Genomic DNA, 15,292 nt, shown 5'->3' with positions numbered 1-15,292 from the left:
AGGAGAGGCTACATGGCCGAGTGGCAGAGCCCAAGGGGCAAAATAAGGGCACTAAGCTACCAAAGAGGCGATTTCTCAGCTCCTGTAAATAGTGACTAAAAGCACTGGGTCCTAGCTGGGAGATTGGCAGGGGGTGGAGGAGAGGGCGGGGAAGAGGGAGAGAGAAAATACCTCCTATCTTTTCCCCATCAGACTCTCCCCTCTCTCCATGCAGGGGGCAGATTGTATGACCGAGATCACGCCATCCTCTGGGACGTGGCTGAGGAAAGATCCACGCAGATCTGGGACATACAAGTGCTCTAAGAGCTTACATTCAGGCCTGGATCCTGTTGGAGGTGCCACCAAGTGCCCCCAGCTCTTCCCACGGTCTTTCTGGGTTATCAGGGTTCCTTGCAAACTGGTTCAGGGGTGCTGCTACCAGAAAGTATCCCCTGCCCTGGAATGGAGCCTGGACAGGCACATGTCTCTGCAGCCTCTCCTCTGCCCGCTGGCCATTCTAGGGTTGTGACTACTCCAGTTCAACCCTTCGTCAATTCCAGGGATTGCCTGGGAGTGGAGGTGGCACTGGCTGTCCTGTTTCAGCATTCAGGGGCTCATCAGGACCTACCTGAACTATAGTGAATCACCTGTGAAGTGCCATGTGGTACCCGTGTGCACACGTGAGTGCCGTGCAATGGGCCATTTGGTGCCGAACCGGTTCTGGTGTGGCTGATTTGGGCTGTACGCCAAAGACTGAAACACAGACTCCTGCCCTGTCATGGCTTCCTAAGCCCCTGTATTTATGTGTGTGTCAGATACGATCCCTTTTCTAACACCAGCTCTCCGACTGGGTGCTCGGTTTGTATCACCAGTCGCACGCTAACACACTCGTTGAGCTGGTCTCTGAGATGCTGCTCAATGGATGGACGTGAGACACTACGGCAGGGGTTCTCAAACTGGGGGTTATTACTTGGGGGGGTCGCGAGCTGTCAGCCTCCATCCCAAACCCCGCTTCGCCTTCAGCATTTATAATAGTGTTAAATATAAAAAGATGTGTTTTTTAATTTATAAGGGGGGTTGCACTCAGATGCTAGCTGTGTGAAAGGGGTCACCAATACAAAAGTTTGAGAACCACTGCACTTGGGCCTTTCACACAAGGGAGGGATCACTGCACACACAACCAGCTGCACACCTTAACAACATGGGAGCAGCCGCCGCGCACGCCCTCTTGTGTCCAGAGTGGCAATTGCAGGGTACATCATTTGTTGCATTTCCAGCTAGCATCCATCACTGGGGAGTATTTCCTAGCTGAGCATCTTAAAGCACTTTATAAACATTAATGAACTAAGCCTCACCATCCCCTATGGGGTTAGTAGCTCCCAATTTACATTTGGGGCAACTGAGCTGTACAGAGGTGAAATGTCTTCCCCAAGGTCCCACAACAGACAGAGCTAGGAATAAAAATCTGCTTTCCTGCTCCTATGCTGAGCACTAACCAGTGCTTCCAGGGTGCTGTTTATTAGCCTGCATGTGCTCTCCTCTGAACACTGTTTATTAAGTGTAGAGAATAAGCCCACCTGTCAATAAGGCGTCTGTGTGTCATATGAAGCTCTGAGGAAGTCTCAGATTTTGCTCAGGGTGACGCCTCTCTGTCCCATTCAGTAGTTCTGGCCGAGCTCCTTGAATGACCCTAGTCTCTTCAGTGACTTGGCTGTTGCCCGGCACTTGTTTAGTTGCCGTCCCCACATCAGGTGATATTGATTCGCCCTCTAGCATGTCACGTAGTAGAACCTCACAGCAGATCTCTGATGAAGCTTCGACCTCCAACCCACAACAGGCTGCAGTGCAGTCTCCTTCACCGTCATTGGAGTAGCATCTTCATTCAGCTGGTCTGCACCGAAACCTGCATCACCAGCCTTAGACATTGAGCCTGACTGCTACAACCTTCACTGACTCCAACTTCAGTCTCCCTGGACCTGTGCAATTCCTGAATGTACTGTCCCAACTTCAGGTGCGGATCTGTGGCTTTCGCTGCTCAAGACTGCACTTGTATTATACAAACACACACTCTCTCTTTCATATACATTCATGCTCTGGGCCACACAAAGCACTAGAAAAGGCCCGCAGAGCACAATCCTGCAGTAACCAGGAGAGAGATGGACTGCATGGGGTGGGGGAGGGTCTTTTCCACCTTTAATTTCTATGCTTGTATAAAATTTCACTTTATCTATAACAATAATACTGATACCTAGCTCTTCTATAGTGCTTTTCATCAGTAGATCTCAAAGCACTTTATAAAGGAGGGCAGTAGCAGTATCCCCATTTTACTTTACGATCAGAAACAGAGCAGACAAGCACGGTGGAAGGGAAAGTATTACACGCAGTCGCATGAGTACGTTTCCCCCCTGCCCCCAGAGATGGGTAGAGTTTATTCTTAGGGCAATGGATGCTTGTTGAGTTAATAAATAAACGCTCATTCTTGGGTTAGAAGAACACCGAAAAGAAAGCAGCAGCTTTTAAGACAAAGTGTAGGGCTACAATCCTGGATGGGCTGGGTTGTAGAATAATCCTCTCCTGCCCTGTTTTATTGTATTAATGCAGAATTCTCACCTCCATCATCAGCATTATTACCACTAGAGGTGAGCCAAATCCACCCTTCCTGACTCCTATTGGAGCTGGAGCTCTGGGCTGTTCCACATCTGGACCCAGATCTGAATTTTGGGGCTGAATTCTGCTCTAGCTACACTCGTACATTTCCTGATCACTCTCCAAGCTAACCCGTTCTAGGACAGGTCTATTTGCAGAGTTGCACCAGTCTAAGTAAAGATGTGATTTTTAAACTGACTTCGTTCAAAGGCTGTGTGGACACTCATTTCGTTTTAACCAGGCCTCCTTTGGTTTAGCTTAAATCGATCAGGGTGAGATCAAAATAAGCCACTTGCCAACTGAAATAAGAGTGTCTACACAGCCTTTTGCACCAGCTTCACAGTATCGGGGTAAAATCACAGCTGAAGTTAAAAGAAAAGGAGGACTTGTGGCACCTTAGAGACTAACAAATTTAGCTGAAGTTAAGGCACCTGGCTCGTGGAGACAAGCCCTTGATGTGTAGTTTCTTTATGGCTGCTGTACTCCCTCGTGACCTCTAGAGGCCACTCTTTGTTCACTAAGCATGTTGTGCAATAGTGCTGTGGATCTGGGGGGCGACAGGAAAGAGGTGTGCACAGCACAGTGTGGGTGCTATGGGGCTGGGAAGGGAGTTTCATTTGTTAGCTGCAATATTGCCCCTGTGCAGTCCCTACGAGCCAGACCCTCAGCTGGTGTAAATCAGCGTAGCTCAGTACAGCTGTGCTGATTTACACCAGTCGAAGGTCTGGCCCTAAACTCTGAGGCATGTGAATGGACTTGAGTGCACAGCCCAGCACCAAGCTGAACAGCAGAAGCCATTTAAATCCCTGAGATGATGAGCTAACAGGTTCTTAAATGCCGGCTTCCCTGTTTCGCTGTAGATGGGTGGCCTCATCTTGCGAGGAGCTCGGACTCTCAACGGTCAGTGAGGTGATCCTGGGTCACTGTTCAGTCCCTAGCTTATGCTAGATTTCAAGTGAGCTGTGAATTGATTTTAATAGTTTGGAGACTCAACGGGTCATCAAGCTTCTCTCTGGTGTGCGGGCCTCAGCCCATCCTCTGCAAGTGCAAACACAGCGCCCCAGACACCTGGCATATGGTGAGGGGGGGCCTCTCCTAACCACACGCCATATGCTAATACCAGAGGGATCCACATGATAGGAGGACCTAGGCAGATACAGCGTCAGCCCAAACGCAGTGCTCCGGGCTCCTAGGGCAGGGATCTTGGCCTCCTTGTGCACCCAAACCCGCAGCAACTAAACTGGGTGTGTGTGTGTGTGTGTGGAAATACTTTTAAAACGCCCATGGTTGGTGTGGGGTAAAGTTGGCCTTGATGAATGGCTTGAGAACATTACCCCCCCCCTCGCCCCCCAGTGTGCTGAGCCCTGGGATGAGAGAGCCATTGTTACACTTTGCAGCCAGGAAACCCCAGTCTATTTTAGTGGCCTGAGGCCGCTCAAGCTGTGTTGCAACTTTTCACACACTGCTTGTATGCAGTCCTTACATAGGAAACGCTGTATTTAGGAGGGCAGTGGGTGTCAGCACCATCCTCTTGCAAACTAAAGATGAGCCCACGCTGCAGACGGCTGATGGAAAGCCAGGGCTGAACTGTTCTCACAGACAGGGGTGTTTGGAGCTGGGTTTGTTTCGGGCCCGCCTGTAAGGCAGGCAGCGTCCCATTCCATGTTTCTGCAGTCCAGGCAGGGATTTAGAGATGTTTTACGTACAAAACTTATACTGCTTTAATTAAACTACTGTACCTTGAAAGGCTCTCTTTTGGCCACGTCTAGGTGAGAAAGTTGTGCTGGTTTCCCTAAAGGTATGGGTTGAAACCGATTCGCTGAACTGGGACAGCCCCTGGGCGGACACACTTCTTCCACTGAAAAGTGTGGCTTGTTTTGGCTTAGCGTACATTGATTTGGAATCAAATTTAAGCTAAACCACAATAAGTCATTCTTAAACCAGTTTAGCGAGGTACACACAGGGATGGAGGGAAGCAGATGAACTAAACATTAGGCAGAGTTGCCTAACAGATGAAAGCACGGGCCTTGGACAGAGGAGCTAGGGAGTATTAATGTGATACAGGTTGTGTGTAGACAAGCTTTGAATGTTTCCTTAGCCCACCGGTCCAACGTCCCTTTCCCCTCTCATGTGATCTTCAGTCTAAGTTGCTTTTTCAGTGTTCTCTATTCCAAAGGGCCGGGAGAGGAGCAACAATGTGCCGAGCCCTGGTCTTCACACAAGGGCACACAAGTTTAACTAAAGGTGTGATTTTAAACCAGTTTAGTTACATGAGTACAAGCCCTGTGTGGATAATTCATTTAAGTCTGGCTTGTATTGCTCTAGCATGCACCAGTAAAGGTACAGGTGTAACTAAGCCGCTCTACCCAGCTTTAAACTGATATGTGTGGCCGTATAAGGGGTTGTCTGTGCTTAACTAGCTTGGTTTTGAAACTGATTTTAAGTAGATTGGCGCAAGGTTATGTGTAGATAAGGTTTTAGCCTCTCTGTCTGGGTTTGCACTGTCACCATGTCCAGAGGGTATTTATGTGAGGGTGAAATGGGCAACTGAAGAACGCTCAGGCCAAATTCATACCTGCTGTAATTTCACTGAACTCAGAGTGACCTCAGCTACATCTCTGGCCCTGTGTGTCTAGAGCAGTGGTTTTCAAACTGGGGTACGCAGACTCCTAGGGGTACACGAGTTCTCGTCAGGGGGTATGTGAGAAAAATCCTGTAATGGTGGACAATGCATTTTATTTCGTAAGATTTAGCAATCTAACCATAGGAATAGTACGACCCTATCTCAGGTAGGGGTATGTGGGGTATGACATTATTTGGAAAGGGGAACTCAGCCTAAAAGTTTAAAAACAACTGGTCTAGAGGAATTTGATTCAGCTTTGATTCAAAAGAAGATGATGACACACACTCGGCATTAAAAAGCTTGTCTTTCATTTTATTAGGTTGAGCTGGCTGCCACTCTGCAGGGATCAGAAAGACCTCAAAGCATTTATATTGACATTAATTTCTCAAAGCATCAGAACATGTCTTCATGGAATGGGGATTGCTGCCCACTGCTGGGTGGGATGTCTCAGCACCAGGAGTTGATCTCTGTCTTCCAGTGGCTAGTCCTCGGGAACTTCAGATTAGTGCAATACATACACAAGCATGCAACAAAACACTCTTGTTGCAATCTCTGTCTCTTTGGAGAGGCCCATTCTGCACAGGAGCTGGTCAATCAATGGCAAGGCTCCTCAGGTGTTGCGGTGAGACATGCATCTGCCTATCCAATGCGATTCTAATGGGAAGCTCCATGCAAAGCTGGACTCTGCTGCCGGGATTCCATCGCAGTTGGTGGAATGAATGGCTCTGATGGGAAACAAGGAAAGAAGCCGATGGCTGCGAAGAAAAGGGCGCAGTGGGTGTGTTGCGGGAAGACTTCAGCTGGAGCCATAATGCTGGCTGGGTTACGCGGATTGGCAGGCTGCAGCAGGGTTGGCAGGCTCAGCATAGATTGGCAGGCTCAGCAGAGAGGCTGAGATGGTGGCAGGCAGAAGGCAGCGTTGACATCTCTCTGGGGAGTGAAGTGCAGGGGGCTCATTTTGCTTGGAGGAGGTAAACTGCTGCCAAGGCAGACACCAGCAAAAGAGAAGGTGGCACACAGCAGGGTGTGCCCAGGCTCTGTCTGGGATTTTCCTGGTTCGGTTTACTTGTCACAGTGGGTGTTCCCTGGAAGAGCAATCAGAAAGGCTATTAGAGTAAGGCAGTGGCCCTGTGTCATTCCCAGGCAGTCCCATGCTGAATAGCTGTGAGGATACTGGGCCTTCCTCATTCAGATCAAGATATTGTGACAAAGCTCTGTCCTTGCCTCCATGGGTCCCGTGTTTCCTGGAGGATTTTGCTAGCCTCAGAGGCTCACTGTGACCCTCCACGTAGCCCTTCTCTCTCTAGAGACAAGGGCCACAGTCTACTGAGCCATTTTCATCATAAGCCAGCGAGGGAGGTGAGGAGAAGTTATCCTTCCTTGCACAGTTTCTGTTGTCTCCCAGTCTCAGTGATTAATCAGGGGGCAAAGGTCGGAGGGGGAGCCCGGGCCCACCCTCTACTCCGGGCTCCAGCCCAGGGACCCTAATAGCATCAACTATGGTAGCTGACCTTTTAGAAACATGACATGTACAATTCCCCCACAGCAGCCCTCACTTTCTCAAGCTCCACTTCACCCTTACCTCAGGGTCTCCTTCCTTGTGCCTGATATGGTGTGTACTACTCAGCCTCTCCAACAGCACAACTTCCTCCCACAGCTCCTGACATGCACACCCACCTGACTAACTGGGAGGCTTTTAACTAGTTTCAGCCAGCCCCTGATTGGCTTCAGGTGTCCCAATCAACGTAGCCTTCTCCCTGCCTTCTGGAAAGTTCTTCATTGGCCCCAGGTGTCTTAATTGACCTGGAGCAGCTGCCATTTCACTTATCCTGGTACCATGGATTTGTTTAGCCTGGAGCTAATATATCTATCTCCCACTACTTTTCCATAGCCATCTGGCCTTGCCCCGTCACAATATGAATGTGGGATTTGCCATAATGGCTCTAACCGATTGGTCCTCATAACCCAGTATCCCGCCTCTGGCCCTGAGCAGTGCCTGACACTTCAGAGAAAGGGATAAAGAACCTTAACAAACCTGAGCAATTGTGCAATGCTGCATAGGCAGTGGTGGGAGCTCCTTCCTGACCCCACCGGGCAACCAGCTTACGTCTTGAAGCATGAGTCTCGTTTATCCTGATCTCACCTTGCACGTGTTATTAATGGTCATAACAGCATCCGTACCATTTTAAAAGCCAGCCTCAGGTTGTGACTCTGGGACATCATGTAGCAGAGACATACAGTTCCCTTGGTGAGGGATGTAGTCTGAGGCTGCGGGCAGAGTACCACCGTTCTCAGGTCCCACCCTTCCCTAAGGGACAGTGTTAAAGAATCCTCAGTATCTCCCTCTCCTCATTCTGCTGCTTTACAATCTGTAAGCAATCAGTCCTCACCATAGGTACATAAGTGTCATTATCCCTGTTTCACAGAGGATGGAATTAAGGCACACAGGGGAAGTGACGTTCTCAATGCTACCAAGTGTCTGTGAGGGGCTCAGAACTCCCCCCATTCTAGCCATGTGCTCAGTCTAAGTCATGCTGCCTAGACCCACCCTGCTCTCTCTGCGGCTAGAACGTGTCCCAGCAGAATTCTAGTTGGGCCAGTTTGGCTCGAGAAGCGTCCTCTGTCCCAACCAGCAGAGCAGATATCTTGTTGAGGACCTGCAAGCCTCCAACACTGTGCAGCCAAGACCTCAAGGCTGTGGTTTCCAGTGCATAAAACAATTCCAGCCCTGAAACCAGCTTCCTGTTATGTAGCAGTTCTCCTTTTGCACACCCACAGTGCGCCTGACTGCAGAGGAAATCCAGAGAGAAGCAAGAGAGGTCATCAACAGACAGAGAAGAGCAAACTAGAGAAAGGAGAAATAGGAGAGACCTGCTGGATCACTCAGGAGCTTTGCCCCATCTACTCTGCAGCGATTCGGTTGTAGGAACTTCTACCACTTCCCTGTCAGACCAGCCCACTACATGGGAGCCTCGCTTATCTTTTCTGAGACAGTTTCTCCTTTTTGTTACGTTGTTGTAAACCTGGAGCAAGTCATTGGGCACCCTCTCTGGAGCCCCTCTAGATTTTCACCAATGCAACTGGAAAATAATTTAGTTCTTTCTTCATTTTGTCCCATTATTTGTATGTATTATTCTCTGTAGGTTCTTATTCCATGCATGCCTGAGCGCCTCCTAGCAGTACAGTGAGTGACATGATTACCATCTGTCACGTGGTGTTTGTTCTCGTATCTCGTCTAGCGAAACACTCTTGGAAAGTGGGGGAGGCGGTGGACGAGGAACCCATGTACCTGCCACCCAGAGGTCAGGGGGAACTCCGGCAACAGCAATGGCTGTGGAACTAGACCATGACATGGGAAGAGACCCAGTGATCATAAAAAAGCAGGGCTGGAAGAGACCTTAGGAGGCCATCTAGTTCAGCTCCCCCTGCTCCCACCTCACTGAGGCAGGCTGGGAATGATGAGCTCAGCTGCAGGGAAAATATCACACCGAGAGGAACCCGAGCACGGGGAAAACAGTGGGAAAGGAAGGGCCTGCTTTTTCCAAGGAGGAACATCAAAACTACCTGACTCTATCAGACTAGGGGCAATTTAGCCAAGGCTCTAACAGTGGCCAGTCCCAGCTGCTTCAGAGGAAGGTGCAAGAAACCCTGCCGTAGGCAGGTCGTCCATAGAGAAAGTTTCTTCTGAACCCCCATTAGTTAATGGCTGACTTATGTCCTGGAGTATGAACTCTATTTCTCTTAGGTACTCATCTGGTCCCACTACTGGAGAGCCTAGCATAGGGGTGGGCAAACTTTTTGGCCCGAGGGCCACATCGGGGAATAGAAATTGTGTGGCAGGCCATGAATGCTCACAAAATTGGGGTTGAGATGCGGGAGGGAGTATGGGCTCTGGGGTGAGGCTGGGGATGAGGAGTTTGGGGTGTAGGAGGGTGCTCCGGGCTGGGACTGAGGGGTTCGGAGGACGGGAGGGAGATCATGGCTGAGGCAGGGGTGCAGGAAGGGGTGCAGGTTCCGGCTGGGGGTTTGGAGAGCGGGAGGGGGATCACAGCTGGGGCAGGGGGTTGGGGAGAGGCTCGAGGGTTGCAGGCTCCGAGCAGCGCTTAGCTCACGCGGCTCCCGGAATCAGTGCCATGTCCCTTCTCTGGCTACCATTGGAGTGCACAGGAGCCGGAGCGGGACCATTCCGCGGCTTCCAGGAGCCACGTGCGGCCCCCGACCCAGTGCCCCGGCTGGAGTGGGACTGAGCTGCATGATGCAGCCCCTGACCCAGCGCCCCGACCAGAGTGGGGCAGAGCCGCGTGGTCCGGCCCCCAACCCAACTGTCACGAAGTCCCCGGGCGATGCTCTGGAACTGCTCCCCAGGAAGCCAGTCAGGACTCTGGGGAAGTCTCCTTTCTGTGAGCACCCTGTCTTCAGGACACACAGCTCACACAGCTTCCACCTTCCTGGGTCTGACCTCGGAGCATTCGGCATCCTCTGCCCCTCCGTGTGCTTCCCACAGCGAGTCCGCCCAGGCGGGCTCCTGGGGAAGCTAGAAGATCCTGCCTCCCAACTCCGCAGTCAGACGTGACTCTCAGCCAGCCAGTAAAACAGAAGGTTTATTAGACGACAGGAACATGGTCTAAAACAGAGCTTGTAGGTGCAGAGAACAGGACCCCTCAGCTGGGTCCATTTTGGGGGGCAGTGAGCCAGACAACCACGTCTGCACTTCACTCCATGTCCCCAGCCAGCCCCAAACTGACTCACTCTCCAGCCCCCACTCCTCTGGGCTTTGTCCCTTTCCCGGGCCAGGAGGGCACCTGATTCCTTTGTTCCCCAACCCTTTAGCTCTCACCTTGCAGGAGGAAAGAGCCAGGCCATCAGTTGCCAGGAAACAGGGTGTTGGCCATTCTCTGTGTCCAGATCCCTGCACAAACCTGCCCTCTAGGGCTCTGCAACGATCATACACCCTTATCCCACCACCTAGATACTTAAGAACTGCATAGGGGAAACTGAGGCACCCCTACACTATTCAGAGGAAACATTAAGAACAGTCCCGCTTCGTCACACCAGCGCCCCAGCTGGAGTGCTGGAGCAGGGCCGAGCCGCATGCTGTGGCTTGCGAGCTGTAGTTTGCCCTCCCCGACCTACTTGCATAGACAATAAGACTCCAATCCCGCAATTTACAAAGGGTGGGTGGAGGCTTGCACCCGCACGGAGGGATGGCTCAGTGGTTTGAGCATTGGCCTGCTAAACCCAGGGTTATGAGTTCAATCCTTGCGGGGGCCATGTAGGGATCTGAGGCAAAAATTGAGGATTGGTCCTGCTTTGAGCAGGGGGTTGGACAAGATGATCTCCTGAGGTCCCTTCCAACTCTGATATTCCATGAAGTCAGCGGGGCTCTGGGAGGCTGCAGGGATCTGTCAACGTGCAAAAAATTACAGGATTGGGGGGGCCTTAGACGAAATGAGCAGCTGAGCCCAAATCTGTATTATTATTTTTGATTAGTCACTGTCTACACCTGCAAATACAGGGATTTGCATTGCAGCCTGTTGATTTATTCAGTTTATCCACTGCCTAGTCACCCCTCTAGGCACCTCTCAGCATTTTAAACTGATCGTTAAATATCTCACATGGAGCCATACAGTATTTCATTTGAAATTTCCACTAATTCAAATACCATTGAAAGATTCTCCCACCAAAGAAAAACACCGATCCTTTTATTCAGCTGTAACATGAGCCCCTGCTCAGCCCCTCTGCCTATAAACCCCCAACCTCCTTAACAGCCTACCAGAAGACATGGGCTTCACGGCATGCCTGAAAAATTAATAGATCCGGGCTCTGGGAGGTCACAGTTTAACTTAGTTACGAATGATCTGGAGAAGGGGTTGAGCAAGGAGGTGGCAAAATTGATGGGTGACATGGAGGGTGGGCCACCCTATCTCTAGAAAGATACGTGAACAGAGTGGGTCTAGAGACCGGAGACAAAAATTACTTAGATAGCTGGAAAGACCTCCCTCCTTGTGAGGAGAGATTGAAAGGCCTGGGATTGTTTAGTTTACAGATGCAGGGGGCCGGCAAAGGGAGAGATTGGGGATTGATATGGGGATAAAAGCACCTCACTGGGGTGTTGTGAGGATAAATACGTTAAAGATGGTGACAGGTTTCAGAGTAGCAGCCGTGTTAGTCTGTATTCGCAAAAAGAAAAGGAGGACTTGTGGCACCTTAGAGACTAACAAATTTATCTGAGCATAAGCTTTTGTGAGCTACAGCTCATTTCATCGGATGATTCATCAGATGATTCACTTCAAAGATGATGAGACACTCAGATGCTACGGTAATGAGGGACAGAGACATACCATAGATAAATGATTATTTGTACCGCACCTAGCACAATGGGCAAAGCATTAAGTGCTATGGTAAGACAAATAATAAGTAACATCTATGGGTGGGGTTGGAAGGAGAGAAATTAAGATATAAACAATACTGGTAAATAAAATGTCTTTTTAAAACTCATGTGATGCTCATATACTATGGGGGTGAGCATGGTGTAAAAACCAGATTGAATTAGATTAAGGTAAAACATAGATTAAAAAGATAAAATAAAATAGGATGACAGAGACAAATGGACACGGGTCAGTTGCCCCAGCACCCAGCCCCATTTAGCTGATCAGGGCTCAGCTGACCCAATTATGGTTTTGGTGGAATTTGGTCTCCACCTGAACCATTTGGGCTGGTCTTACCGTTTCAGCAGAGGTTAAAGTCATCAAGAGAAGAGCAGTGACAAGCAGGACAGTCTTCATGTTAAACCTCTATGAGTGAGATGCAACGTGTGCAAGGAAGCGTCCTCTTCTGCCCACACCAGAACAGAAACAGAAGCTTTAAGTTTGCCTGTTGAGAAGCAGAGAGCTCTCACCAATCAAACCCCTTGCAGCCTCCCTGACATGCCTTACTTGGGCTGCTGTTCAGAGTGGATTTACCGTTACAATGTTTAAAATTTAAAACATTTATTTTCTGATCATGACACCCCCAATATCCCCCCCTTCCCAAAACCAGGATAGTAGCATTAATAAAATCACAGCTTCTCAGCATGGGCAATTCATCAACCAAAATTAAAACTAGCCATGGGGTTCATGTACCAGTGGCTCAAGCGGACATTCCGAACTTGCACATCTGGATTTGGAGAGGTGACTGGCAGCTAGTTGGGTTTGTTTCTGTGGAGCGTGGTGGTGGTGCTTATCAGGGGGCTGGTTAAGAGGCTTTGGGCATCTGGAGGGCTTGGGTTGACTCTCTTGCAGATATGCCAAACCCTTGAAAAAACCGCAGAAATTGGGCTAGTTTTCGGTTTGTAGCTTTTTGCTTGTTTGGCCTGTAGCTTGTTGTAGCTTGTTGCTTCTTTTTTCTGATCGGCTCCCAGCAAGCAGAGGCAAGGGACGGCAAGCCAGGGATAAGGGGGGAAGAGAGTTGGGGTGCACAGTGGGCCTACCACAGTCCCAGATTGCACGCTGTGGGGATCTAGACACATAGAGTGTTGGGGTTCTTAGGGATTGGCTTGTTTTGGCCTTGTTTTGAAATGGGATTAGCTTGATTTTTGGCTTATTATGAAAGTCAGGGTGCTTATTTACTGCGTGAAAGTTGGTAACTGTGCTCTCTTGATACTGCAAGAAGGAGCAACAGAAGAGTTTCGCATCTGGGACGGGGGTTCTGCAGGGATCCCAGATCACAAGGCTCTTCAGGCCAGTTTGTCAGTCTTTTCTTTTCCCTACATTTCAGGAAGTGCATGGTTCCCAAAGCACAGGGCCACATGGGGCTGACAATGGCTTGGAGAGGATGGGGGTGAATCTACACTTAAGTGTTGATTCCCCCACTCTCATGCTCAAATTTTTCTAGAAACCTCAAAACCTTCAAAACTGCCACCTATCTCCTAGGCCTCAGGTGACAAAATGAGAGTTTTGCCGTTTTCTCCTAAAATCATAAATCAGCTCAGGCTCACTGGGATGTTTGCAAACATCAGCCAAACTTTCAGCTAAACTGGCCTGAATTTCCGGTTTGTTAACTAAGCCTCTTATTTTTCAACCGAAAAGTAGAAATAGATTCAACTGGAAAATTCAGATCCAAACTGCGACCCCACAACGTTCAGTGGTGCTTTGATCTGGGGTGAGGGATAGTTCAGCCCCATCTCTCTTAAAAACATTTAAAAGTATATTTTGAAGCTTGCTCATGACGAAAAGCATTTCCTAACTCATGAATTTGGACTGTTGTACTGAGCTACAGGTACCACGGGAAGGAGCATCATTATCTAGAAAGATGACAGATGAGATTAGACAGAGCATAATAACATTTCCTTTTAAATGTCAGTAATATCTATTCAAAGCCAATAAGCTTCATCCTGAGTTTACACCAGTTTCACCAGTTTTACACCAGGGTAACTCCACTGACTTAGGTGGATTTACTCCCGAGTCACACTTGTCCAAGAAAGAAGAATTAGGCCCAGCCTGTTTTGTGCCTTTTTAAGGCAGCTTGAAAAAAGTAACTGACCAAAATATTTCAGATAAAACGCACCCACTGGATTTCTTTGTGCGTATGGCAGGTTTCAGAGTAGCAGCCGTGTTAGTCTGTATTCGCAAAAAGAAAAGGAGGACTTGTGGCACCTTAGAGACTAACCAATTTATTAGAGCATAAGCTTTCGTGAGCTACAGCTCACTTCATCAGATGCATATCGTGGAAACTGCAGCAGACTTTATATATACACAGAGAATATGAACCAATACCTCCTCCCACCCCACTGTCCTGCTGGTGGGGTTTGGGGGGGTGGAGGGTGAGAAAACCTGGATTTGTGCTGGAAATGGCCCACCTGATGATCACTTTAGATAAGCTATTACCAGCAGGACAGTGGGGTGGGAGGAGGTATTGGTTCATATTCTCTGTGTATATATAAAGTCTGCTGCAGTTTCCACGATATGCATCTGATGAAGTGAGCTGTAGCTCACGAAAGCTTATGCTCTAATAAATTGGTTAGTCTCTAAGGTGCCACAAGTCCTCCTTTTCTTTTTGTGCGTATGAAATGTATCAGATTCTGGAAAGGGAAAGATTTAACATACAATATCTGAAAGAAACAGAAAATGCAGAAGCTAGTGCTTTAGCTGTTTTAGATCTTTGTTGACGGTTTCCGTCAGCAGAAGAGTTGAAATGAAAGTCTGTTGGTGGAGGTTACCAGACCGTGAAAGGGTAATTCTCAGCACATGTTTCAAATTCAGCAGGCCAGATCCTGAGCTGTTGTCAGTTGTTGGCATAGCTTCAATGGAAGATCTTTTCCCAAAAAATACGTCAGAGAAGGGTTCCCCAGAAATGGCATGATGACAACCAAACAGCTGTCTTGGATATTTCAAAGATTTTGTTTATAGAAAAAAGAAAAGGAGCACTTGTGGCACCTTAGAGACTAACAAATTTATTTGAGCATAAGCTTTCGTGAGCTACAGCTCACTTCATCGGATGCATCCCTTTTCTTTTTGTGAATACAGACGAACACGGCTGCTACTCTGAAACCTTTGTTTATAGAGTTTTTCAAATGTTACACAGACAAAACAAGCTGTGTGGATCAGAGAAGGAACACAGGAAGAAAGAAACAGTCAAAAAAAAAAAAGTGAGAGGGAGAAAAAACTATGAAAATACAACTAAAAAGGTATCTTCATGACCCTCACGGATCTGTTTGTGGATAAGGGAGGGAGTGCAAATCCATTGACATAAACCTTGAATGATCAGTTCATAAAGTTGAAAACTGTCAGCAGTGGGGTTTTTTTAACAGATTCTAAAAAAGAATAATTTCTAAGTTAAAGCTCATGAGTAAAATCTGACACTTACTGGTGGGAGATGTGGGGAAATGGAACAATAGCAACAAAAAAGCATTGCCAACCCCTACATTCATAAATCATGAGTCAGGCCACCCAAAATCATGAGACTGACTTAAAAATCATGGGAGTTTTAGAACAATAAATTTTGCATCCTTTTTATTTGCATTCTGGTTTTGTAGCTTTTTAGGGTTCATCTTTTCTCCACAATCAC

At 48.4% G+C, this 15,292-nt stretch overlaps 1 protein-coding gene across 1 annotated transcript in view; it reads left to right on the top strand.

The window, feature by feature from the left end:
• Positions 1-1,474, top strand: part of CRYBG2 (crystallin beta-gamma domain containing 2) — a gene marked incomplete at its 5' end in the record, with an annotated part of 32,753 nt that extends 31,279 nt beyond the window's left edge. Inside the window, one exon of the mRNA XM_084652264.1 lies at positions 215-1,474. Within this exon, the coding sequence (XP_084508390.1) occupies positions 215-303 (89 nt within the window). The 3' untranslated portion in view covers positions 304-1,474. The remainder of the gene's footprint in view (positions 1-214) is intronic.
• Positions 1,475-15,292: the final 13,818 nt, after the last annotated feature.

This window comes from Lepidochelys olivacea (assembly GCF_965140295.1).
Source record: "Lepidochelys olivacea isolate rLepOli2 genome assembly, chromosome: 19".
Taxonomy (NCBI): Eukaryota; Metazoa; Chordata; order Testudines; family Cheloniidae; genus Lepidochelys; species Lepidochelys olivacea.
Note: the sequence above shows the minus strand (reverse complement) of the source record. Positions and strands in the feature narration are given on the sequence as shown.